The sequence below is a fragment of the Sapajus apella genome, unplaced genomic scaffold, assembly GCF_009761245.1.
Source record: "Sapajus apella isolate SASKATOON/1434 unplaced genomic scaffold, GSC_monkey_1.0 scaffold46, whole genome shotgun sequence".
Lineage (NCBI taxonomy): Eukaryota > Metazoa > Chordata > Mammalia > Primates > Cebidae > Sapajus > Sapajus apella.
In genome coordinates this window covers 6,658,236-6,683,035 of record NW_022436986.1, presented here as the reverse complement: position 1 = coordinate 6,683,035, position 24,800 = coordinate 6,658,236, and the positions used below count along the sequence as shown (strand labels likewise).

Sequence of the window (24,800 nt, the reverse complement as noted above, 5' to 3'; positions counted from 1 at the left end):
AATACAAAAATTAGCGGGGCGTGGTGGTGGGCTGGTAGGCACCTGTAGTCTCAGCTACTTGGGAGGCTGAGGCAGGAGAATGTGAACCCAGGAGGTGGAGGTTGCAGTGAGCCGAGGTCGTGCCATTGCACTCCAGCCTGGGCAAAAAGAGCGCAACTCCCTCTCAAAAAAAAAAAAAAAAAAAAAAAAAAGAATAAGCACTTATAGGTGAATTAGAAGCCCCTAATTTTGTTTGATATTTATTCAGATGTCTGTGATAAAATTTTTAGTATCAGCTTGTCTGTATATTTTCAGCCTTTTTGCAATACCCATAGTTGACATTTGTTCTTTCTTTCCAGCCTTACTGTGAAGGGGATTTTTAAAGGAGACACTAGAAACTGATCTCATAGCAGGAACCGAATAATCCTCATTTAATGAGAAGCTGCTTTACATTTAGCAATTCCTTTTGAGTCCTCTGCCAATACCTTAGCTGCACTATTGTGAAATACAATAAAGTTGTATTGTGAAATACAACTTTGCTAAGAATAAGAACACATAGTTGCTTTATATTTTCTTTGCCTAATTAAGATACTTTTGCTTAGTTATGTAGGAAGCTGAAGCTTATTTAAACTTAACTCGCTTACTGAGGCTAAGACTATAAAAATCAAATAGTAAATACATAGCAGCTGAACCTACTACTGAAAAGCAAAACTTTATCTTGGCTCCTTAGAGTCTGATTTTCAAATGGGATGGAAATTTTCTGTCGTACTATATATATTGATCAAGTATGCTTTTTAATGAAACTTTATGTTAATATGCTTGAATTTCAAACTTTCCTACTATGGTACTTGAGCCCTTGAATATACAATTAATACAATGCATACTAGGGGTTTTATTTTGAGCTACTACATGAAACTTGTTTTCAATAAAGATAAATGGTTATGTACTATGCTGCCTTTGAAAAGTCTGTCAGCTTGGTCACTTCTGGTAATAGTTCTCCCATTGTTTGTTATAGATCATCATTTTCTGGGTGGAAGTATTCAGCTAAAGACTGGTTGATGAGTGATGTGGACTATTTCAGCTTCTTGTTTTCCACACTTACAGGTAACCGCATTCACATGCCGGATTAAAAAAGAAAAAACCTAATATGAATCATAATTCTCCTCTTAAGATTTGACATTTTATTGGTTTGGTTCAGTTTTGAAGATGATAAATATTCTATCTTGGAATGATTTTTGTGATTAGTAAGTGGAAATCTTTGAAGGAATATTTCTGACCTACATTGTTAGGCTCCTGAGGCAGGAAGATGGATGATTTGTCTTTAAATCTCTTACAGTATGAGTATTAAAACCCTGAACATTATTTGAATGTCATGTTATTGTATTTTTAAGTTTGATGTATTACTGTTACTTTAAATAATTGTATTATTTGAATATTTTCATTTTATACTTGGATAATAATGGGATTCTTTGAAATTCTCTGAAGACTTGAAATTAGGAAAGTTAATACAGTGTCAGAATCCAAAAAGAACTAGGCAATTCCAATACTGTGCTGAATCCAGCAAAATAAATATTTCAGAAGATACACGTAAACTCCTATATGTTTGTTGTATATTTTTGAAAGTATACATTTGAGATGGCTTTGTTAATAATAGTACTTGTCAAAAAGTTTTTAGCGGTTTTAGAAAGCTCATTGAGAGTCAGTACTATGGCGTGGCATTCAAACTAGACAATGCCTCTTTAGGTTGTGCTTACAGAAGTATAGTATTTGAACATCAAGGTAGATAATGCTGGGCCACATCGGTGGTATTCTGATCATTCTGAGAACTACCTTTCAGGAGGGACTTTGGCAGGTTGGTTGTGTAGGTCAGGCCAAATGTAATAGAGGTGGTAAGGGGAACCAGAAATTGTTAAATGAACTATACATGTATTGTCAAAGTAAAAACAGGGGGATAGGGCAGTTTTAAGACATTTGAAGGATTATTATCTAAAAACCTAAGGCATTTGATATATATGTAGGAGTATTATTATTGCTTTTACTTGCACATTCGCTTTTAAACCTACCATTAATTGGAAAGATTTTATGTCTTTCACTTTAAGTAAAAGTGTCAAAACCCTAGTAAAAGGGGTAAAACCTGTTTCTTGCTATAGTATAGATCGAGTCTCATCAAATCTTTTATATAATTATATGAATTTAACTGCCTCCATTGGTAGCATTTTATTTTTTTTAATATAAAAAACATGCATGAAATGCAGAAGCTCAGAGTAAACAAGGTAGCTTAAAGGATGTTCACTTGAAGACATGTCATCTCTGTTTTTTAAAAAATTATGAGAAATGTCACTGCCTTTGTTTTTTAATTGGCTTTCTTTGTTACCTGAATTAGGGTTTTCAAAAGAGGAGCTGACTTGGCTTCAGAGCCTTCGAGGAGTTCCTCATGTCATCCAGACACAGCTTTCCCCTGTGCTTCTCTACCTTACAGATTTGGATCAATTTTTACACCACTGGGATGTAACAGAGGTAATAGCTTATTTAAAAAGAAACTGGTAATTATTAAAATTCAGTTCATCAACCAGAAACAGTTACTATATATCAGTTGCCTTGTGTGAGATCTTTTCAAAGATACTTGTTTACAAGTGCTTATAATCTTGGGTAGAAGTAAGTTTGAAAAGGAAAATGTTCTTTTCTAAATTATGCCACTAGAACAGAACAAATCAGCAATTTGAATGATAGATCCATCTTTTTAAAAGAGGAAAACATTATGTAAGAGGAAGAATTTGAGTTTTTGAAGGTAAAACTTAAGAGTTGGTATCCTTGAAGGTGACTTTGTAAATGGAAGATTATTCACCAGTTCCTTTGGTTTTAAGAATTACTATGTAGCTTATTAAAATTAAATTTAAAACCCAAATTCTTTAAGTTTTGAAGTTTGGTTTACAAGTCTTACTTTATTTTTATTTTTTGAGACAGAGTTTTACTCTTGTCACCCAGGCTGGAGTGCAGTGGTGTTATCTCAGCTCACTGCAACCTCCGTCTCCCTGGTTCAAGCAACTCTCCTGCCTCAGCCTCTCCATCCCAGGTAGCTGGAATTGCAGGCATGCGCCACCACAGCTGGCTAATTTGTATTTATAGTAGAGACAGAGTTTCACAGTGTTGGCCAGGCTGGTCTGGTCTCAAACTCCTGACCTCAGATGATCTGCACCTCTGCCTCCCAAAGTGCTGGGATTACAGGCGTGAGCCACCACACCTGGCTGCCTACAAGTCTTATTTTTTACGTAAATTTGAACATTTAAAAGAGGACTTTGATTTAATTTTATTCCTTTTACAAACTTAATTTTTTTACTTTCTTGAATAACCTTAACAGTATTTGTGAAATACTTCAGTTTCCTGACAAACTTTCACATATGATTGAAGTAAATCTTAGAGATACCTAATAAATTAAACATATAAATGTGGAAAATCGTATGTTTTAGTACTACTTAATGAAACTTCAAATTAAAACCACAAGTCTAAATTAACTAACTACTGACTATAAAAAGTTTTTCATTTCTGTTTTGGGGTTTGGTTTGGTGTTTTGTTTTTTAGAGATCTTGCTGTTTTGCTCAGGCTGGCCTCGAATTCCTGGGCTTAAGTGATCCTCTGCCTCAGCCTTCTGAGTAGTTTGGGGCTATAGGCATATGCCATCATGCCCAGCTGCTGATATGTTTTAAATTGGAATTATAAGGCTGATCTTTTACCCTAATAGGCAAAATTTTGTCTTAAATGTTATAAATGCTTAACACGCTAAACACACAGAAAATATCACAAACATTAATACTAAGGATTTGTTTCATTTCTAAGTTCTTAAGTTTATTTTTATACTCTTGTGTATGTATGTAAATTTATGGGGTACAATTACAGTTTTGTTACATGCAAGATCAGGTATCGGAGAGTATCTGTCAGCCAACAATGTACATACACTGTACCCATTAAGTAATTTCTTGTCATTCACCGCTCCCACCCATTCACCTTTTTCCGTCTCTATTGTCTGTCATTTCACACTCTATGTGCATGAGTAGACATTATTTAGCTCCCATTTACAAGGAAGAATATTCGCTGTTTGTCTGTGTCTGACTTGTTTCACTTAAGATAATGGCCTTTAGTTACATCCGTGTTGCTGCAGAAGGCATGATTTTATTCTTTTCTATGGCTGAATAGTATTTCATTGTATGTAAATATCATATTTTCTTTATGCATATGTTGATGGACATTTAGGTCAATTCCATATATTTGCTCTTGGAAATTGTGAATAGTCCTGTAATAAACCTATAATAAACATAGGAATCTTTTTGATGTAATTATTATTATTATTATTTATTTATTTTTTTTTTGAGACGGAATCTTGCTATTGCCCAGGCTGGAGTGCAGTGGTGCAATCTGGGCTCACTGCAACCTCGGCCACTCCTCCCCCTCGACCCTCCCCCCCCATCGGGCTCTAATGATTCTCCTGCCTCAGCCTCCTAAGTATCCAAGACTACAGGTTCGCCACCACGCCTGGCTCATTTTTATATTTTTTTGTTAGAGACAGGGTTTCATTCTTTTGGCCAGGCTGGTCTTGAACTCTCCTGACCTTGTAATCCGCCTGCCTTGGCCTCCCAAAGTGCTGGGATTACAGGCTTGAGCCACCACGCCCAGCCAATTATTTCTTTTTATTTGGTACATACTCAGTAGTGCGAGTGCTATATCTAGTGGTAGTTCTATTTTCAATTCTTCAAGAAATCTTTATACTGATTTCCACAGAGGGTGTACTAATTGACATTCTCATCAACTGTGTATAAGTGTTCCCTTTTCTGCATCCTCACTAATACCTGTTTTTTTTTTGTCTTAATAGCAATTCTGATTGGTATAAGGTGATAACTCTTTGTGGTTTTAATTTGTATTTCTCTGATGATTGATGATGTTGAGCATTTTTTCATGTGCTTTTTTGGCCAATTTTGCCATCTTGAAAAGTACCCATTCATGTCGTTTGCCTACTTTTTAATGGGATTATTTGATTTTTTGTTGTTGTTTGAGCTTCTTGTGTTGTAAATTTTGGATATTAGTCTCCTGTCCGACGCATGGTTTGCCTATACTTTCTCCCATTCTGCAGGTTTTCTGTTTGCTTAGGTAATTAATTTTTCTGTGTAGAAATTATTTAGTGTTATAAAATCCTATTTGTCTATTTTTGTTTTTGTTGCTTGTGCTTTTTGGCTGTTAGTCATGAATTATTTGTCTAGATCAGTGTCCAGAAGAGTTTTCTCTAGGTTTTTGGTATTTTTATAATTTCACGTCTTTAAGTGTTTAATCCATCTTGAGTTGATTTTTGTATATTGTTAAGGGAGATCCAGTTTCATTCTTCATGGCAATCCAATTTTCCCAGCACCATTTATTGTGAAAGTTGTCCTATCTCCAATGTATGTTCTTGTTGACTTTGTCAAAGCTGAGTTGGTTATAAATATGAGCCATTATTTTTGGGTTCTTTATTCTGTTCCATTGATCTATGCATCTGTTTTTATGCCAGTACCATGTTGTGTTTACTACAGCGTTGTAGGTAAAGTATCACAGGTAATGTGATACTTCCAGGTTTGGTCTTTTTGCTTAGTATTGCTTGGCTATACAGACTCTTGTTTTGGTTCCATATTAATTTTAGGATTTTTTTTTCTAATTTTGTGAAAAATGACATTGGTATTTTGATAGAAATTTCATTTAATCTAAAGATTAATTTGGATAGTGTTGTCATTTTAACAATATCAATCTTCCTATCTGTGAACATTGGATGTTTTTCCATTTGTGTCATCTACTTTTTTCTGCATCAGTGTTTTCTTATTCTTGTAGAGTTCTTTCACCTCCTTGGTTAAATATATTCCTAGGTTTGTTTTTTCTTTTTTTTCTTTTTCCCCACCCCCACCCCTATTCCTAGGGTTTTTTTTGTAGCTGTTATAAGTCAGATTGCTTTCTTGATTTTTGTTCTCAACTAGATAGTATTGGTATATAGAAATGTACTGATTTTTATAAGTTGATCTTACATCTTGAAAACTTTACTGATTTCATTTTCAAATTTGTTTTTTGTGTGTGTGTGTAATCTTTAAGTTTTTCTAGATGTAAGATCATACCACTATCTAGCTGGATGTGGTGGCATGTACCTGTAGTACAAGCTACTTGGAAGGCTGGATACCCTAGCTACTAGGATAGCTGGGGCCTAGGAGTTTGAGGATGCAGTGAACTATTACTGTGCCACTGAACTCCAGTTGGGGCAACAGAATGAGACCCCATCTCTTAAAAAAAAATCATATCAGCAAACAGGGATAATTCGACTTACTCTTTTCCAATTTGGATATCTTTTATTTTTTTTTTCTCTTGCCAGATTGCTCTGGGTAGGACTTCCGGTACCATGTTGAAAGGAGTGGTGAAAGTGGGCATCCTTGTAAGAAATCTTGTTCCATTTCTTACAAGAAATGCTTCCAACTTTTCCCCATTCAGTGTGATGTTGGCTGAGGGTTTGTCACATATGGCCTTTATTATTTTGAGGTGTGTTTCTTCTATGCCTAGGTTGTTGAGAGTTTTTATCATGAAGGGATGCTGAATTTTAATAAATGGATTTTTTGTGTCTTTTGAAATGATCATATGGTTTTTGTCCTAATTCTGTTTATGGGAATTACCACATTTATTGATTTGTGTATATTGAACTATTCTTGCACCCCTGAGATAGAAACTACTGCATCATGGTGTAGTATCTTTGATGTGCTTTTAGATTTGATTTGCAAGTATTTTATGGAGGAATTTTGTGTCCATGTTCATAGGGAGTAAAGGAATGAACAAAGCCTACAGGACATTTGGGACTTATGTAAAGTGACTGAGCTTATGAATTATTGGTATTCCCAAGGGGAAGGATTTAAAGCTTAGAAAACCTAGTCAACAAAGTAATTGATGAAAATTTTCCAAGCCTAGCAAGAGATTTAGACATCCAGATACAGAAGGCCCAGCAGTCTTCAGGAAAATACATTGCAGAAAGGACTTCATTGTGACGTGTTATAATCAAACTGTCTAAAGTCAAAATGAAAGAGAGAATTCTAAAATCAGCAAGGGAATAATGTCTAGCTATTTATAAAGAAAATCTCATCAGACTAACAGCAGACTTTTCAGTGGAAACCTTACAGGCCAAAAGACAATGGGATGACATAATCAAAGTGCTGAAAGAAAAAAAAAAATCCCAAAAGCCAAAAAGTACTTTCTTGGCTGAAAGTTGGGATTAGAGAGGTGGTAAAAGATACTCATACAAACAGAAACCAAAAGTAAGCAGGGGTAGCTATACTTTACAGGTAAAGCAGACTTCAAATCAAAAACAGTTTCAAAAAATACAAAGAAAATTATGTAATGAAGAAGGGATCAGTTCAGCAAGAGGATATAACAATTCTAAATATATATGTACCCAACACCAGAGCACCCAGATTCCATTAGTATTACTAGACCTAAAGGAAGAAATACAGAGCAATACAATGTATTTTTTTGGCGGGGGACAGAGTTTTGCTCACTTGTTGCCCAGTCCTGTAGTACAATGGCACGATCTCGGCTCACCGCAACCTCCGCCTTCCAGGTTCAAGAGATTCTCCTGCCTTAGCCTCCTAGGTAGCTGGGATTACAGGCATGCGTCACGATGCCAGGCTAGTTTTGTATTTTTGGTAGAGATGGTGTTTCTCCATGTTGGTCTGGCTGGTCTCGAACTCCTGACCTCAGGTGATCTGCCCACCTTAGCCTCCCAAAGTGTTGGGATTACAGGCGTGAGCCGCCGTTCCTGGCAGCATGCAATTTTAACACCCCACTCTCAGCATTAGATCATTGAGAAAGAAAATACAAAGAAACATTGGACTTAAATTGAACTGTAGACCAATTAGACTTTATAGACATTTACTGAACATTCTACTCGAGAAACTGCAGAATATACATTCTTCTCATTAGCACATAGAACTATCTGTCTCTCAGATAGACCATATGGTAGGTCACAACAGATCTCAACAAATTAAAAAAAATCAAAATCATACCAAGTATCTTTTCAGAGCAAAGTGGGATAAAATTAGAAATTAGTACCAAGAACCTCAGAAACGACACAAACACATTGTTTTGCATTGATGTATTGCAAAATTAAACAACGTGCACCTGAGTAATTACTGGGTAAATGAAGAAATTAAAATGGAAATACAAAAAAATTTTGAAACAATTGAAAATGGAAATAAATCATGCTAAAACCCATGAGATACAGGAAAAGCAGTGCTGAGAGGGAAATTTATAGCATTAAATGTCTATATCAAAAAAGTAGAGTACAACCTAACATTGCACCTCAAGGAACTAGAAAAGTAAAAACAAACCAAGCTCCAAATTAGCAGAAGACAAGAAATAACAAAGATTAGAGCAGAACTAAATGACATAGAGATCAAAAACAATACAAAGGATCAACAGGATGCAAAATTGGTACTTCAAAAAGATAAAATTGATAGCTAGTACCTAGACTAAGCAAGAATAGTGAAGATGCAAATAAACAAAAACAGAAATGAAAAGGAGACATAACAGCTAGAGACACACAGCACAGAGACTGTTACAAACAACTATACACCTACAAACTGGAAAACCTAGAGGAAATAGATAAATTCCTGGAAATATATAACTCCCCAAGGTTTGAACCAGGATGAAACAGAAAATCTGAACAGACCAATAATGAATAGTAAGGTTAAATTGGTAATAAAAAAATCTCCAAAGAATGAAAACCCCAGGACCAGATGGAGTCACAGCTAAATTCTACCAAATGTACAAAGAAGAACTACTACCAAGTCTCCTGAAATTGTTTCCAAAAATCAAGGAGAGAAGAGGGAATACTTAATTCATTCTGTGACACCAGTATCACCTGATAACAAACCATACAAGAAGACTACATATCTATTGATTTCTGTCTCTCTTTTTTTTTTTAATTTCATTTTTTTTGAGACACAGTTTCAGTCTGTTGCCCAAGCTGGAGTGCAGTGGCACAGTGTCAGCCGAGTGCAACCTCCATCTCCTGGGTTCAAACGATTCTTGTGCCTCAGACTCTTGAGTGGCTGGGACTATAGGCGTGTACCACCACACCTGGCTAATTTTTGTATTTTTAGTAGATACGGGGTTTCACCATGTTGGCTGCGCTGGTCTCAAACTCCTGACCTCAGCTGATCTGCATGCCTTGGCCTCTCAAAGTACTGGAATTACAGGCGTGAGTCACCGTGTCCAGCCCTATTCTTTATTTCTTAAGTTTCTTAACATTCAAAGGTGTTTGTCCAGTGAAAATGCAAAGTTATGTCATCCTAAGTAATTTTGGTTTCATTTGTTCATGCATAATCTGAAGTAATATTCTCACTTAGCTGATTTTTTTTTTTTTTTTTTTTTTTTTTTGAGACAGAGTCTGGCTCTATTGCCCAGGCTAGAGTGCAGTGGCACAATCTCAGCTCACTGTAACCTGCACCTCCTGGGTTCAGGCAGTTTTCCTGCCTCAACCTCCCAAGTAGCAGGGATTACTGGCACCTGCCACCACGCCCAGCTAATTTTTATATTTTTAGTAGAGATGGGATTTCACTGTGTTGGCCAGGCCGGTCTTGAACTCTTGACCTTGTGATCCACCTGCCTCAGCCTCCCAAAGTGCTGGGATTACAAGTGTGAGCCACTGCGCCCAACCTGTTAAATAGTTTTGACAGTGTTCTCAACGGGGTAGTCTCTAGGTTCAAGTTATGACCTAATTCTTTTGTTGTTGTTGGTATACCAATTTGCTTATTCAGTTTATATATTCATTCTATGTTGAATTCTCTTCACGCTCTTCCTGTCTCTAGGGACTATATATTTTATAGATATTTAACTTATTTCCCTCATGGCTTTGTTTGACTCTGGTCATAATGCTAGGGTCATGCCAATGATGTCCTCTTTTTATTAGTGCCTGGTACTGTGTTTACTTACAGGTCTTGAAATCTTGCATTCATTTTAGGTTTTCACCTTGCTTTTATCTCTCAGGGTCTGTGTGGTGACTTGTAAATTCTCAGGGAAAGCTCAACCTCTGATGGTTATGGTAACACATGTAACTTTCTTGGTATGATACTTGGGGAAAGTTCAAGTGTTTTCTGATTTGTGAAACAGGAGATTGTATTAGAGTAGTTGTGGCAGACCGGTTTTCTACAAAGAACGGTGGAGAATGGTATTTAGAAACCAACATGTGGAATTTAGGTGTGTTCATTGCTGTTTGGTGTTGCTTCTCTATATCCTCCTATGGGACATAAAATAGTCATTCACCACCACAGAATTTATTCTAGCTACATCCTGTGCCTTTTTCATACCTGCTTTCTCCTGGCTCCAGTTATACTTAATATATTTACCTGATCAGTTTCTCTGTAGTCAGTCTTCCTTTGCTGCCACCCCTCTCGTCTCCATTTGGATGCTGGTTTTTAGGGGCGGTCTACTCTGGGCAATCTGCGTACTCCCACTGAATCCAGTGCCAAAGTTTACCTAGTTGGGCCCCACCCATTGGCTTTAGAACTGAATTGTTTAGGGCAGCAAGGGGAGGCAGAAGGGAAGTGAAGTGGTCATTATTGAATGTGTACTTTTCAAATGTGGTTTACCTCTGATTGATGAAAATATTCACCATGTTTGCTTTGAAGTAGGAAGATAGCCTTGGAAATGAGGTTTTTCTCATTGTTACTTACAGGTGTAAAAGAAAAGTTACCAAGTAGAATCTCTGGGTTATATCAATATACAGGATATTTTATAGAGAAATAGTACATAGATCAGTTCATTTCTGTCCCCCCACTCTCAAATCTATAAATAATAAGTATGAAAAGTCTCGATTTTTCAGGGCTAGATGACAGTTCTCTTGAACTTAAATGACTTCTCTCTTCCTAGAGTGGCATTCTTCCTTCCACCATTCTTGTTTTTTCATGTGATGTTTCTACATATTTCATTTTTGGTAGCATACTGTATCAGATTCTGGAGTTTGTGCTGTGACTGACATCTGTGAAGGACTTAGTACTGTTCTTGACTTTTCTCATTTTTCCAAGAGCTTAGGAAATTAAAAATGCTAGGGGTTGGCTGGATGTGGTGGCTCACACGTGTAATCCCAGCACTTTGGGAGGCCAAGGTGGGTGGATCATGAGGTCAAGAGTTCAAGACCAGCCTGGCCAAGATGGTGAAACCTGTCTCTACTAAAAATACAAAAAAATTAGCTGGGCGCTGGTGGTGGGGGCCTGTAATCCCAGCTACTCGAGAGGCTGAGGCAGAGAATTGCTTGAACCCAGGAGGTGGAGGTTGCAGTGAGCAAAGATAACGCCACTGTACTCTAGCCTGGGCAACAGAGCAAGACTGTTTCAAAACAAACAAACAAAAAACTAGCGTTTTACTTGTAACTACTTTCTGTGCAGATTTCTCTTTTACCTTTAGAGAGTAGGAGGCAGTGTTACAATTAAGTTGAACAGGATATTGGTATTTTCTGGGTCATAAATTTTTTTTGTGATACATTTCTCTATCAGGTGGGCAAAAAAGCTTTTGTTAGCCTTTGTTCACATCACTCAGATCTTTCTGTTGTAGTACTCAACAGAAATACAGTATGTCCTCACTTAACATCATCAGTAGGTTGCTTAGGAAACTGAAATGACATACATGGCAGGTCCCTGAATAACTTTTTTTTTCTTTGGAGATAGTGTCTCACTTTGTCATGCAGGCTAGAGTGCACTGGCATGATCATGGCGTACTGCAGCCTCAATCTCCTGGGCTCAAATGTTCCTCCTGTTTCAACCTTCTGAGTAGCTGGTACCACAGGCACATGCTACCCCATCTGACCAACTTTTTTTTTTTTTTCTCTAGAGATGCGGTCCCACTGTGTTGCCTAGGGTGGTCTCAAACTCCTGGGCTCATGCAGTCCTCCTATCTTGGCCTCCCAAAGTGCTAGGATTATAGGCATGAGCCACCAGGCCTGGGCAAAAAACATTTCTTAATAAAATTGATTAGGGAAAAAAATGATTGCAATATACATTGTTTTACTTAAACTCACAGTTTCCGAGAATCTGCTGAAGTTGTTAAGTGAGGACTTACTGTATAGTCTCCATGTTGGTAGATTGTAAGCTCCTTGAGGGTTGCGAGAAAGAAGAGGTTTCTCCTCCTTTTATTCCTGTGCATGGCACCTAACAGGGGCTAGCTCAATATTCAGTACATGATTAGTAGATGAATTATTTGGAAAATTAGGCCGTATATAAGATCTATTAGTTTGATCTTTGACATTTGCATCTTCAAAGTAATATGTTATGTGTTTCCTGTTAATATGCAGAGCAAGTAATTATTAAAAGGAACTTTTGCTCACACCTGTAATCCTAGCACTTTGGGAGTATGAGGAGGGTAGATTGCTTGAATCCAGGAGTTTAAGACAAGTCTGGACAACATGGTGAAACCCCAGGTCTACTAAGAATTCAAAAATTAGCCAGGTGTGGTGGTGTGAGCTGGGTCACCAGGGTGTTGCAGTGAGCTGGGATTACATATTTGCACTCCAGCCTGGGCGACAGAGCAAGACTCTGTCTAAAAAAAAAGAAAAAAAAAAAAGGAGTGTATTGAACTTGTTTCTGACCTAAAATGTTCTGATTTGGTTGCTGGTTTTCTCTTTTTCTGACAGGCAGTTTTTCACAGTTTATTGGTTATTCCTGCCCGAAGTCAGAGCTTTGACATCCTGCAAAGTGCCATCAGTAAACATTTGGTAAGTATCCTTAAACTTTCTCTTAGGAAAGAACACAAGATGCATTGATTAGGATAAAGTTGACCATAGCCACAGAAAGAGCATGTTTGGAATTCTAAGCTTAATGATACCATAGCCTCTTGTAGCATGATGCATTGGCAAGAACTAAGGAATCTTGGTATTTTTCCTGGTTGTTATTAATTTAATTGTGTGACCTTGAGAAAAGTCTCTTCTTAGGACCTCACTTTTCTACATCAGTGAAATAGGGACCTGAAAATTAAACTTGAAATACTTTCCAACTTCGAATGTTCTTGTAATTCATATTTGGTTGGCCTCAGTGTATTGAGAATTCAACATCTAGACTGGAGTCTGGGTTCCACCTAGAAGGTTTGGGGTCCAAAGTAGGGTCATCATCTAACCCGACACAAGGTGTGGTCACTGGAAGCTGGAGACTCAACCCTGAGACTGACCTGTTATTTGATATTGGGTGTCTCATTTCCATTGGTATAAAATTCACATTAGGTATACTTCCGTAGTGGCTTCTGACTTCCTCCAGTGTTTACATTCTTATCTTTGTTTTTTTATTATAATGTATTATAGTACAAAAGAGGGCTCTGAAATTATATCTTTGGGAAACACACTTGTTTGGATAAAATATAGGCATATCCAGACCCCTTTTCCTCTTTTAAAAATGTTATTTCCCTTGAGTTGGAAGAGAGTACTGCTTTGAATTCCTAGTACTTTCTCCCTGCTATCAGACTTCCAGTCCTTATCCCTGTGTCATCAATGATGCCAATATTTTCCCCCACCTCCACTCCAGAGATTACATTCTCCTTTGAATATATTCATTAGTAAAAGATCAATATGCCAGTAAGTCTTGGCCACTATTTTCAGATAGCCTGTGGAGGAAGTTAAGACATCAGAATTTGCAGACTTTTTAAGATAATTCCTCAACAGTAGTCTCCAGGAGATTGAAACCATGTATATATGCAGTTACAAGTTAGACTCTGCCTTAACAACAATGCATACAGTATATTCTAGATGAATTAGCAAACCGTAATGACCCTGCCTGGGTTTCTTGGCAGTGAAGCAGTCAAATGTTAACTATAGTATATCTTTTACTGACTACAGTAGAGGTATGTTTATTCATGTCTGAATGACTTAAATCAAAGTGCAGAGGAAGGCTAATTTTTAAATGAACTATTTATACGTTTAATTACCTGTCATAGGAGTGGTGCCAGATACGAGTTTTCCAGCCTGAATAATCTAAACATTTTTAAGTATGATTGTTGGTAACAAGATTTGCTTTGAGTGCATGAAACAATCCCTTTAAATAGTTATTTCTAACTATAAATAGACATTTTACAGAAGATTTTCGAAGATTTTGTCATGAAGGGGAGGCAGTGGATTCGGTTAATAGCACTTCTTGCATTTGCATGTTTTCATAGTCATTTAGGGATGAACTTCTCAAGGGAAAACAGGACCTTAAGGTGTGGCAGGTGGCATGTGTTAGGTATGTATCAGTTTTCAGTAGAAATGATGTAAAATTAATCATGATTTAACAGGTTTTGGTTTTATCTGGAGGAGGGAGGCTGTTTTGAAGCCATAATTAATCTTGTTTTTCTCTGCTTAGGTTGGGTTGACTGTAATTCCTGACAGCACGGCTGGCTGTGTTTTTGGTGTTATCTGTAAGCTCCTGGATCATACTTGTGTAGTTAGTGAGACTCTACTGCCATTTCTGGCTTCTTGTTGCTACAGTCTTCTTTATTTTCTACTCACTATAGAGAAAGGGGAAGCAGAACATCTAAGAAAGAGGTAATTATTTTTAATTCTTCAACCTTAATTTTTCTACTGTCTCCCCTCCCCCAACCAAATAATAATAGAGTTAACGATAATTAGGTTATACAAAGATCTTAAATTCTCTTTCAGAGAGTTTGTGTCAGCCTAGCTAGCGTTTTCTTTGTTCCTTCATGAATCCCCTTTGTGTTGTAGTGAAAACTAATTTTTAGTTTTTTGTTTTTTTCCCTTTAAGTTACAAATTTGAAAAGTTAGATGGCATTATAAAATTTCTTGAGAGGTTTCTCTTATTAATATTGCTATAAGTCTAGCAAGAAAAATAATTCTACCCTTAGGAGGATGGGCTATTACTACAAACCTTTGTATTTTGTTTTGAGCTTCATTAGAGCTAGCCAGAGTAGAATTTCAAATCTTGGATTTAAGGAAATTTCTCTAAGATGCTAGTGTTTTTTAATTAGTACTTTTGCTCATATATAACAGGCTAGAGCTTTTAGCATAGTTGGGAAGATTTTACTTTAAAAAGTGTTTTATGCTTATATTCTTATTGGTGCGCCTATTAAAAGTTCATTGTGGCAGGTTTTAAAAACTCTTAACAGGTTGGCAAACATGAGAAAATACTCTGTCATCTTCTGTTAATGTTTTGATGTGTGCCCTTTTGGCCTTTTTTGAACTTGTAAATGACATGAAGATACATATACTGAACATATAAGACACATTTATGTAGTTTAAAAGATAATTATACACTGAACCTCCAATCAACCAACCCCAGGTTCGGATATAGAATATCATTAGCACATAATGCTGTTAATGTACCCAGCACAGTTAAATGTCTACTACGTACCCCTCTGCCCCAGATCACTTTGGTGTTGATCAACTTCGTTGCCTTTTTAAATACAATAATAAAAATGGTTTATTTGCATTTGTGAACAGTATCACGTTTGTTTTGCACATTTCTGAACTTTATGGGGATTATACTGCATGTATTTTTTTGTGATTTGATTCTCTCAGCATTGTTTTTGAGATTGATTGAAGTTGCCTCATTTAGCTGTATTTCATTCATTTTTATTTCTCCATACCAAGTTCAGCAAACTTCTTTCTATAAAGGGTCAGTTAGTAAATATTTTAGGTTTTGCAGACCATTAGGTCTCTGTCACAGCTACTCAACACTACCATGGTAGTATGAAAGCATCAATATGTAAATAAATGAGTACAATTGTGTTCCAGTAAAACTATTTACAAATACATGTCATGGACTGGATTTGACCTGTGGCCATACTTGGCTGAACAGTATTCTGTTATATGCATGTATCATAACTTAGCCATTTTATTGTCAGCATTCAAATTTTTTCTAGTAAAAGAGTTAGGTGTGTATGGAAAAAAATGTGTATTTCACTTTAAATATGCTATAACATTTATACATAACATAAATTTGATATTTTTCTTATACATCATCAAGCTTTAGGTCTGACAGATCAAGAAAAGGCTTTATAAGTAGCAAGGAACTTCTCAGGGTTCTAGAGATTTTATAAGCTCTCCCCACTTAGGAAATGTATATATTGCTATTTGTCATTTCCTGTCACTTGAAATATAGCCCCTAAAACAACTTGATGTAGTTTCAAAGATCTGTTGTAGTCTCTTATAAACATCCTTTGACGTCATGTGGCTGCACTGAACAAAATTAAGTGTGCATAATACTTGTTGCCTGTTTAAAATGCCCAGTTTTAGAGGTGTTCTATACTGGGTATTGGAAAGGTTGACGTTACTAGGATCTTGTACATATTTTAGGATATCAGGCACAGTTGGCAGCCGAAGTCTTGGGTATACCTAAAATTCTCTTTTCCCCACTGGAGAAGGTGCTTATAAGATTATAAAATGATGAGAATGCTGGTCAAATTATTGAGGAGCCTTTGATTTCACAAATGCTGGCCAGAAAGTTAGGTTTGACCAAGTCGAGTTATTTAGTACTGTCTGCTGTGCCTTGAAGATACTGTTCTGTTGTCTGCTTGCCTCAGTGTTACTCATGAAAAATCTGTTGTTAGTCTGAGCCCTCTTGGTTTATAGGCAGTGATCTTACAGGTAGTAATCTATATTTTTACTGTTTCCTCTCTATCTTTGGTCTGTTGCAAATCAGGATGCGTCCAAGTATAGGTTTTGTGCTTCTGTAATAGATTTAATTTTTTTTTTTCAGGTCTGGAAAGTTGTTAATTTTGAACCATCTTCTCCCATTGTTTCTATTCTCTTCTAAAAACTCCTTTTAAACATAGGGAGCTTTTTATTCTGTCTTATCTGATAAAAACCTTTCAATTTGCTAATTCTTTTACTTAATCCTCCTACTGAGATTTTATTTCATCAACTGTTGTTTTATTTTCTTTTGGATTTGTTTCTGTTTTGGATTTTTATTTGTTATTTTGTCATTCTTGCTTGTTCTTGGTTTGTTGATGTTTCTTTAAACTTCTTGTTCCATTAGCTCCTTTTTTCTTTGGTGTGGGAATTCTCCCATTTATGTTAGGGAGCAAGTTGAACAGACTTGTATATTTTGGATTGCCTATCTTTGCCCTAAGTGTGTCTTTTGTGGGAGTTCTGTGGAGGCTTATAGAGACTTCCTGTAGGATAGTTTGATATTTGCATTTTTCTGGCTTCTCCTTCTATTCAAGGAGCATAGTTCAAACTCCCTGCCTTCCATACATGGGTTCTGAAGCCTCAGCTTCCAGTATTGTTGACTGTTGAAAATCCTAGCCCTAAAATCCGACATACAGTTCTGTATCACTGTTGGGTATCTTTATATTAATTTTGTTATAGTTTCTGTCACATAGAGGTTTCACCCATCTGGCCTTGAGCTATGCTGTCTTTTTTTATAGGTCTGTGGTTATTTGAAATCCACTCACATTAACAGAAGTAGAAAATGAAAATATTTGGTTATTACAGGAGTAATTTGTAAAACTCAAGGGCTAGGAATTAGAAATTTAGCAAGAGACAAAGCAGCTTACTCTTGTTTTTCTTCTAGTTTGTGTAGTCTGTATCTGTGCCTTAGCATTAGCTATGTCTGCAGTTTGGCTTTCTCTTTTCTCCTTGTACATGACTGTCTCAGCTGGGCTCTGCATAAGAGTATCTGTTTGGCCTAGAATGGATTCATGATTCACCATAGATGCAATTATCATATGTGGAATCAGGGAAATTAGTTATATGGTGAAAGGGCTGGTCCCTCTAGACGTGGAGGTAGTCAGGTTCTCTTAGAAAGATTTGGAAACTAGGAGGGTTACATGCTTCTGGTAAAGAAGCTGCAAAAAGGACAGAGCCTATCATAGTCAGTGGACTCTAGATCCAAATGAATATTACACCATCTAATTAACACTTGTACAATATGGTTAGTCCAGCTGCAAGTTCACCTGTCTCTACCATATTTTGCTCTTGCTCTATAAAGATATCAAGTGAATGATGTTTATTGTTCTTGATTTGGCTCTCAGCTTGAATGTTAGTGAAAAACACCATGTTTCATGAAATTTGGATAGTTTTTCTTCTTCTTGAGTTTAATTAGTGCCCATTTGTCTTTTTTTTTTTTTTTTTTTTTAATTTTTTTTTGTTCCTTTTTCTTTTTTTTTTTTTTTTTTTTGCAATTGCTTTTGATGACTTAATCATGAATTCTTTGCTAAGGCCTGTATCCAGAATGATACTTCCTAGGTTTTCTCCTAGGATTTTTATAGCTTGAGGTATTTTTTTGTATATGATGAAAGATAGGGATCCAAATTCATTCTTCTGCAAAAGTATAGCCACTTGTCCCAGCACCATTTTTTGAATAAGGAGTCCTTACCTTGTTGCTTGTTTTTGTCACCTTAGTTGAAGATGAGATAGTTGTAGGTATATGGCTTTATTTCTGAGTTCTGTTTTCTGTTCCGTTGGTCTATGTCTTTTTCTACCAGTACCATGCTGTTTTGGATACTGTAGCCTTGTAGTATTGTTTGAAGTCTGGTGGTTTTTGCTTAGGATTGCTTTGGCTATTCTGGCTCTTTTTTGATTCCATATGAATTTTGGATTATTTTTTCCTAATTCTGTGAAGAATGACGTTGGTAGTTTGATAGGAATACAGTTCAATGTGTAGATTGCTTTGAGCATTGTGGCCATTTTAACAGTACTGATACTTCCAATCCATGTTTTTCCGTCTATTTGTGTCATCTATGATTTCTCTCAGCAGTGTTCTGTAGCTTTCCTTGTAGAGATCTTTCACCTCCTTGGGTAGATGTATTCCTGGGTATTTTTGTGTGTGTGTGTGTGTGTGTGTGTGTGTGTGTGTGTGTGTGTGTCTCTCTCTCTCTCTCTCTCTCTCTCTCTCTCTCTATTATAAGTGGGATTGCATTCTTGATTTGGCTTTCAGCTTAAATGTTTTTGGAAAACATATTTCTTAAAGGACATTTGGGGGAATATGGAAAGAGGGCTTTTCCTGTGTGCATTTGCTCACTTACTCATTTCTGTCTCTGTTATTGTAGGGACAAGCTATGGGGGGTCTGTGTCTCCATCCTGGCTCTCTTGCCTCGAGTACTCAGGTTGATGCTGCAGAGCCTGCGGGTGAACAGAGTTGGGCCAGAGGAGCTTCCTGTGGTGGGCCAGCTGCTTCGACTGCTGCTTCAGCATGCACCCCTCAGGACTCATATGTTGACCAACGCGATATTGGTGCAGCAGATCATCAAGAATATCACGGTAAGAAGCATGGTACCAGAGGCTTTGTAATATTAGCATAAAAATGAATTTTTGACAGGGGCATGAGGGGGTGTGTTTTGAGGGAGGAAAGAGATTCCATACATTGAGTCTAGGAATTAAGCCCAATGTGGTAATTTCTCAGGGTCTCTCCTGCTGTTCAGCACCTGACTGTGACTTAATGGGGAGTGTGTCTGTGATTCCAGAATCGGTAATAAAAGTCTTAAAATAATCAAACTGAATGAAGGTGCCAAAGCTTAGTTTGAAAAGGGCATCAGAGTCATCCCTACGTAGACTCTGATACAGAATGTATTCTGTATCAGAGACATCTTGGCAAGGTTTTTCTTTCTTACCTATTCAAGCTTGTTTTCCTATCTGTAAAAATGGGAATAATGCCAACTTTATTTTGTTTTGGTGATCATTAAAAGAGATAACCCAAGTAAAGTTTTTAGTATATCTGACATATATTAAGTGCTCAATAAATATTGTCATTAAAGAAACTATTTAGCAGGAATAAGCTTCAGGCCAATTTCTAGTCACTTAGTTCACTGGAAAGTAAGAAAACCAGAAGTTGCACACTTCAGCTTTGTCTAATGGATGGCTCTCTGCCTTCAGCTGTGTCTGTCTGGCGGGGGCAGCTCTGTTTATGTTTAGGGTTCCTTTGGTGATTTTAGTTTGTGGGGGTTAAAAATGTGTTTTGTATAGTGTGATTTGCAGATTACCCTTGAGATTTGTAGTGATACTTCGAAAGTAAAAATGCTTTTACATGCATATAATTAATACAGGTGCTCATTAGAATTTTCTCAGTAGCCTTTGTAGAGGTAATAGAAGTGGCAGTGGAATAATTCAGAAAGAGTGAAGGGAAGAAAATCAAGAGCTTCGATTATTTCCAGATTGGAGAATCAGCCCATCTTTGTAAAGAGATTCACAGAAATTGTTGGTTGGCCCTGTAGAATTATTCTCATTTGGTGTTGGTGTAAAGATCAGGAGACACTAGAATGCCAAGACGGAGGCAAGGGTGAAAGGATGGTTGGTGGTGACATTTCATTAGTCTCTAGCATGTGCAGGAGGGAACAGACGTAACAAGAAACCGTTAGCATTTGCGGATATTACTGGGAATTTTCACTGCCTGTGATAATGCCTGATTAATAGTTCCCTGTTTCCTGGAAGACTTCCTATGGTAATTTATAGACAGGGATACAGTTGCCAAAGCTCTGGAAAATTGTGTTTGGGTGTGAAAAATGCTGTCAGGTAGCATAGTGATTTGGGTACAATTCTCAAATTACTCTTGTTTTTCTCTCCAGACATTGAAGAGTGGAAGTGTTCAGGAACAGTGGCTCACAGACTTACATTACTGCTTCAACGTGTATATCACTGGGCATCCCCAGGGGCCCAGCGCACTGAGTACGGTGTATTGAAGAGTCCATGGTACCTCCTGTTTGAAGTTGTTTATTCACATCTATCTTATTTTGAAGAAAGACTGATGTAATAGATCTTTGTCATTAAAGCTGAACTTTTAAAGAAGTTTACGAACCTTGCTTTGCACTGATGTAGGAAAATAATGCTTGGGAGTTCCCACTGATGTGCAGGCTGGCTTCCTAGACAAGTACACAATACATGGTCACAGGTGGTTGTGCATTTTGCATTTCATAGGAGCTGAATATTTACAAAATAGAGAGTGATACTGTGATACCTTCTGTTATTTACTAAAAAATGTAATCCCATCTAAGCAGATCTCATTCTTTGTGTTTTCACGACCACGAAAATGATGAATATAATAGTTAGCAAACTGAAAATCAAGGTAATAAGTTAACTTTTCATTGCCTCCTGTCTTTTATCGTTAGCACACGAGTGGCACTGATCTTAAGAAAATGAAAGCAACTCCCAAAATATTTGTAAGTCTTATATATCACTGTTTATGCCTACTGTCTATATTCCCATAGCAGCTTTACTCTTAAACAATGTGAAAGAGCCCAAGATTGCTGGATTTTATTTAAACCAGGTGTTCTTAGAACGCTAGGATGTGTGCCGTTACATTCTTCTCTGCCAACAGGAATGGTATTTTAAGAAGATTGCTCACTTCTTCAAGTTGGTCAGAAAATACAAGTAGAACATTGAAGCCTGAGTTGGCACCTTGCTGCATGAACAGTCTGGTCTGTAAACCCTACCTGACAGAATCCTTGATACTGTAATACGGCTGTTGGTATTGAGCAGTGAGAAAGCCATTTAGAGAAGACATGGCGACAACTTGTGGCCTTGGGAGACTAATGGAGTAACTGTAAAATGTAAGGAATCACCAGAATATATCTGTGGTCTTTTGGATAATTTCTAAATGCAAACAGTAGGCATGATTCTGATCTAAAATTTAAACCTGATTAATTTTGAAGTAACAGTGGGATGTGATGTGGTGTGTGTGTGTGTGTGATAAGTTTGTTGCATTAGATTCCCGGAAAGTAGTGAGATGAAGGCTGCTTGCTATGGGACAGGCTTCCTATCTCATTTAGGTTCATCTCTTGAGCCAAGAAGCCAGTATGAGCTAGCTGGCAGCCTGAGTTTTCCTTAGATTTTACTGTTAATTATAAATTCTCATTTCCAACCATACAGACTGAGGTGAAGGCAGATAGCATGGCATTTTGCACAGATGTAGTCTATGCTGGTCATTTCCGGGCAGGCTATGGTGATTGACAGAACAATGCTGTGTTAGCAGAAAGGAAACATTCTGACGTTTTCTTTCAGTTAATACATTTTTAGGTGAATAAGCCTTCCGTTACGAATATTAAAGTTTTCCCAAGGAGTACAAGATTATCAGCAGGAAATTCGAATGCTGCACTAGCTATGCCAGATCTCCTGAACACAGTCTTCCTCCATAAGTACTTGAGGTTTTGTTTTGTTTTTTTGGCTGAGTAGCTGATTGCAGGTTATAGGAAAAGTTCTTTGATCTTCCACTGTTCTCAAGGAGCTGTATACACTGTAGGTTGCTCACTGTTAAAAACAAATACCAGATAGATATTTAAGTTACTAATTTTAATGCTGAAGGGAACAGTTCATTGGTGGTGAGGAAGAAGGATTTAGGTTTAGGCTATCTCTGGGATGACAGGCCAGTTTACTGTAGAGGCAGGATGACTTAATAGAATAGCTTTATATTTTCTGCAGTCTCAAGATATGGGATATCTCTTCAAGGGAGACTTGATTAAGAGAGAGCAGGCACTTGGGGAGCTAGTACAGTAGTGGCACCTAGGTATTCAGTCTGCCTGAAAGAACTAATGTATTCTCTGTGTCTCTCACGTAACACATTACATAAACACATAACACATCTTTTAACTTGCCTATTACACTTTGAATAGTCTGTTCTAGAAAATAGGTTTGTTAGAAAATACTCAGATCCTCATGAATGATAAGCTGATGGGAATATCAGACTTATAAAATGGATTTTTGAGGCCATTTATGATTTTGAATTAACATTTATAGGGTGCCACAGAAAACATTAGTTATATACTTCAACAAATGATACTGAGGCCCCATATAGTTGAGAGACCTTGCTGAAGACATTGCTGTATTTTGCTTCTCACTTTTTATGGAGCATATAAGCAAATACATTAAAGGTTGAGTAGTTTAAAAAGTAACAAACATATGTCTCAATTTTTAACTTCCACAAAATTGATGTGAACTATTGTTTTTGGCTGCCTTCACTGTATTTGAATTGAGTTGTCATCTGTGTACCCCTCTGTAGGTGAACGAGAAGAAACTGGATTTGTACAGGGGGTACCAATACTAATCAAAGTTATTCCATTCACTGGAATGGAATTTTAAAGGGTGTTTTATTGTTAAAGAGATAGGCCCAGGTGTGTGTGTGTGTGCATCAATAAAAAGCTCTGCTGAGATTCTTGGTGGGAGGTTTGCAGGGGTGGTTGTAGAAGATGAGTGAGCAGGGATTGTTTTGCTGCCTCCCAAATAGATGTGGAGAACAGCCCAAGGAGGCTGGCATTTTGCTATATCCTCCTTTCTGTCTTTTCAAGTGGTAAAGGAACCTTAGGAGGTATCTCTCCAAGTTAGAGGGTGAGAGCAATAATAGTCATTAACGGGTTAATGCTTAACGTGGGTGGGCTTGAGCCTAACAAAACCTTGTGTTCTTTCCAAATTTGGGGTTAGGAAAAGATTATCCCTGTCTAATTTTAAACCAGTCAAAAATACGCGTAGGACAAATAAGTTGCTTGTTCATATGAAGTCGTAAGAAACCATTAAGTATTGATTTGAATTTATTTACTCTGTCCCTTCTGAGTCCCTTAACTAAAAAACTTTATGCTGCTAAACACCATTTTAAAAGATTTCTGGTAGTCCTGGATTTGTTTTTCTCTTAAGACAGTGGCAAATGACTCAGTTATCTAATTTATGCTAGTATTTGATTGCCTAAATCCCACTTTTCTGGTAGTGATATCTCACAATTCCATTTTTGAAATGATTCTTCAATTTGCTCAGCTATAACGAAAGGGTTTTTTTTTTTTTTTTAAACGAACTGTAGGCCTTGATTCCTTTGAAAGTTTCTAACTACCCCACCTACTACTCCCTGATCAGCCTGTCTATATTACATGAGTTGTCCAACTCTTAATAAAGATTTGGCAGTAATTACTCTGTCCCCCACCTTCAGGTTTTTGCCCCCCATCAAAAACTAAATGAATGTTAAAGTTCATGCTGACAGTCATTGTTCACCTTCCCAGCTGCACTGTTCCTCCAGGATGACTGTGTGGATCAGGGAGGGTGGGGGGGGGAGCGTGTTGCCATAGCCACCTATGAGGAACACCGGACCTGGCATTAGCTGCTGACAGCACTGAACTTATCACCCATATTTAATGCTGGCGTGAATGAGGGGGCCTAAGTAAAACACTCTTGTCTTGCAGCTGAAAAGAAAGTTCCCTGAGCTTCCCCTGTGTGAGGGAACATGTGCACAGCTGATCCTGGGCTGTACATGCTCTCAGTGTCCTCTTCATGGTGTTCTTTCCATCTTGGAGAAGGAAATAAAGGATCATAATGTGTCACCAAAATGAAGCAAGGATTCCCAAGGTATTCCTTTGAAGAATGACAGTATTTTCATTTATCTCCTCCTTTAGTGAAAAAGTGTGTACAAGTGACCAATAATAGCTACCATTTATTGTTTCTATTGGAGTTAATAATAGCTTTTAGTTGCGAAAATAATTTGCCTCTTAGGGAGGCAAATGTTGGCTACAGTAATAATCCCTTGAAAAGGGGATAAAACCTGAAATCAGATAACCATTGGAAAACCCTGGCCATCTCTGTTCTAATGTGTTCTACCTTTGGGGATGAAACAAAGGAAAATGCTTCCCTATTCTCCCCCACCATGTGCTTTGCAGTGGCTGCCTTACCTGAGTTGAGACGCAGCACAGAAGGGGCTTTTATAGATCTTGTGGGATGATGTATTTTCCCTTCTTGAGAACAACCTGAAATGAACCAAAGACTGTTACTTTTCTTTGGCCAGGGATAGCTTTGGTTTCACCAATTTCTGAATTCCTTATTGCGGTAAAGGCTTGAGCTTAGAGGTGTCTGTCAAGATAAGTTAGGTATGGTGTGGAACCCTGTAGGCCCAGAG

At 37.3% G+C, this 24,800-nt stretch overlaps 2 protein-coding genes across 8 annotated transcripts in view; one reads left to right on the top strand and one right to left on the bottom strand.

The window, feature by feature from the left end:
* TEX10 (testis expressed 10) overlaps nt 1-20,722 on the top strand; it is a 49,878-nt gene extending 29,156 nt beyond the window's left edge. For all 3 annotated transcript variants that reach the window (XM_032240197.1, XM_032240195.1, XM_032240196.1), the window contains 6 exons: nt 995-1,083; nt 2,363-2,496; nt 12,653-12,733; nt 14,346-14,527; nt 18,991-19,201; nt 20,503-20,722. In XM_032240197.1, coding sequence (XP_032096088.1) covers nt 995-1,083; nt 2,363-2,496; nt 12,653-12,733; nt 14,346-14,527; nt 18,991-19,201; nt 20,503-20,616 — 811 coding nt within the window. In that variant the 3' untranslated portion in view covers nt 20,617-20,722. The remainder of the gene's footprint in view (nt 1-994; nt 1,084-2,362; nt 2,497-12,652; nt 12,734-14,345; nt 14,528-18,990; nt 19,202-20,502) is intronic.
* The window catches only part of INVS (inversin), a 186,922-nt gene continuing 182,753 nt past the window's right edge, over nt 20,632-24,800 (bottom strand). For 2 of the 5 annotated variants that reach the window (XM_032240194.1, XM_032240193.1), the window contains 2 exons: nt 24,577-24,651; nt 20,632-22,180 (listed from right to left, as the gene is read on the bottom strand). In XM_032240194.1, the coding sequence (XP_032096085.1) occupies nt 22,032-22,180; nt 24,577-24,651 (224 nt within the window). In that variant the 3' untranslated portion in view covers nt 20,632-22,031. Of the gene's footprint in view, nt 24,652-24,800 lie in introns of all 5 variants that reach the window. The other 3 variants (XM_032240189.1, XM_032240191.1, XM_032240190.1) reach the window with 2 other exon arrangements.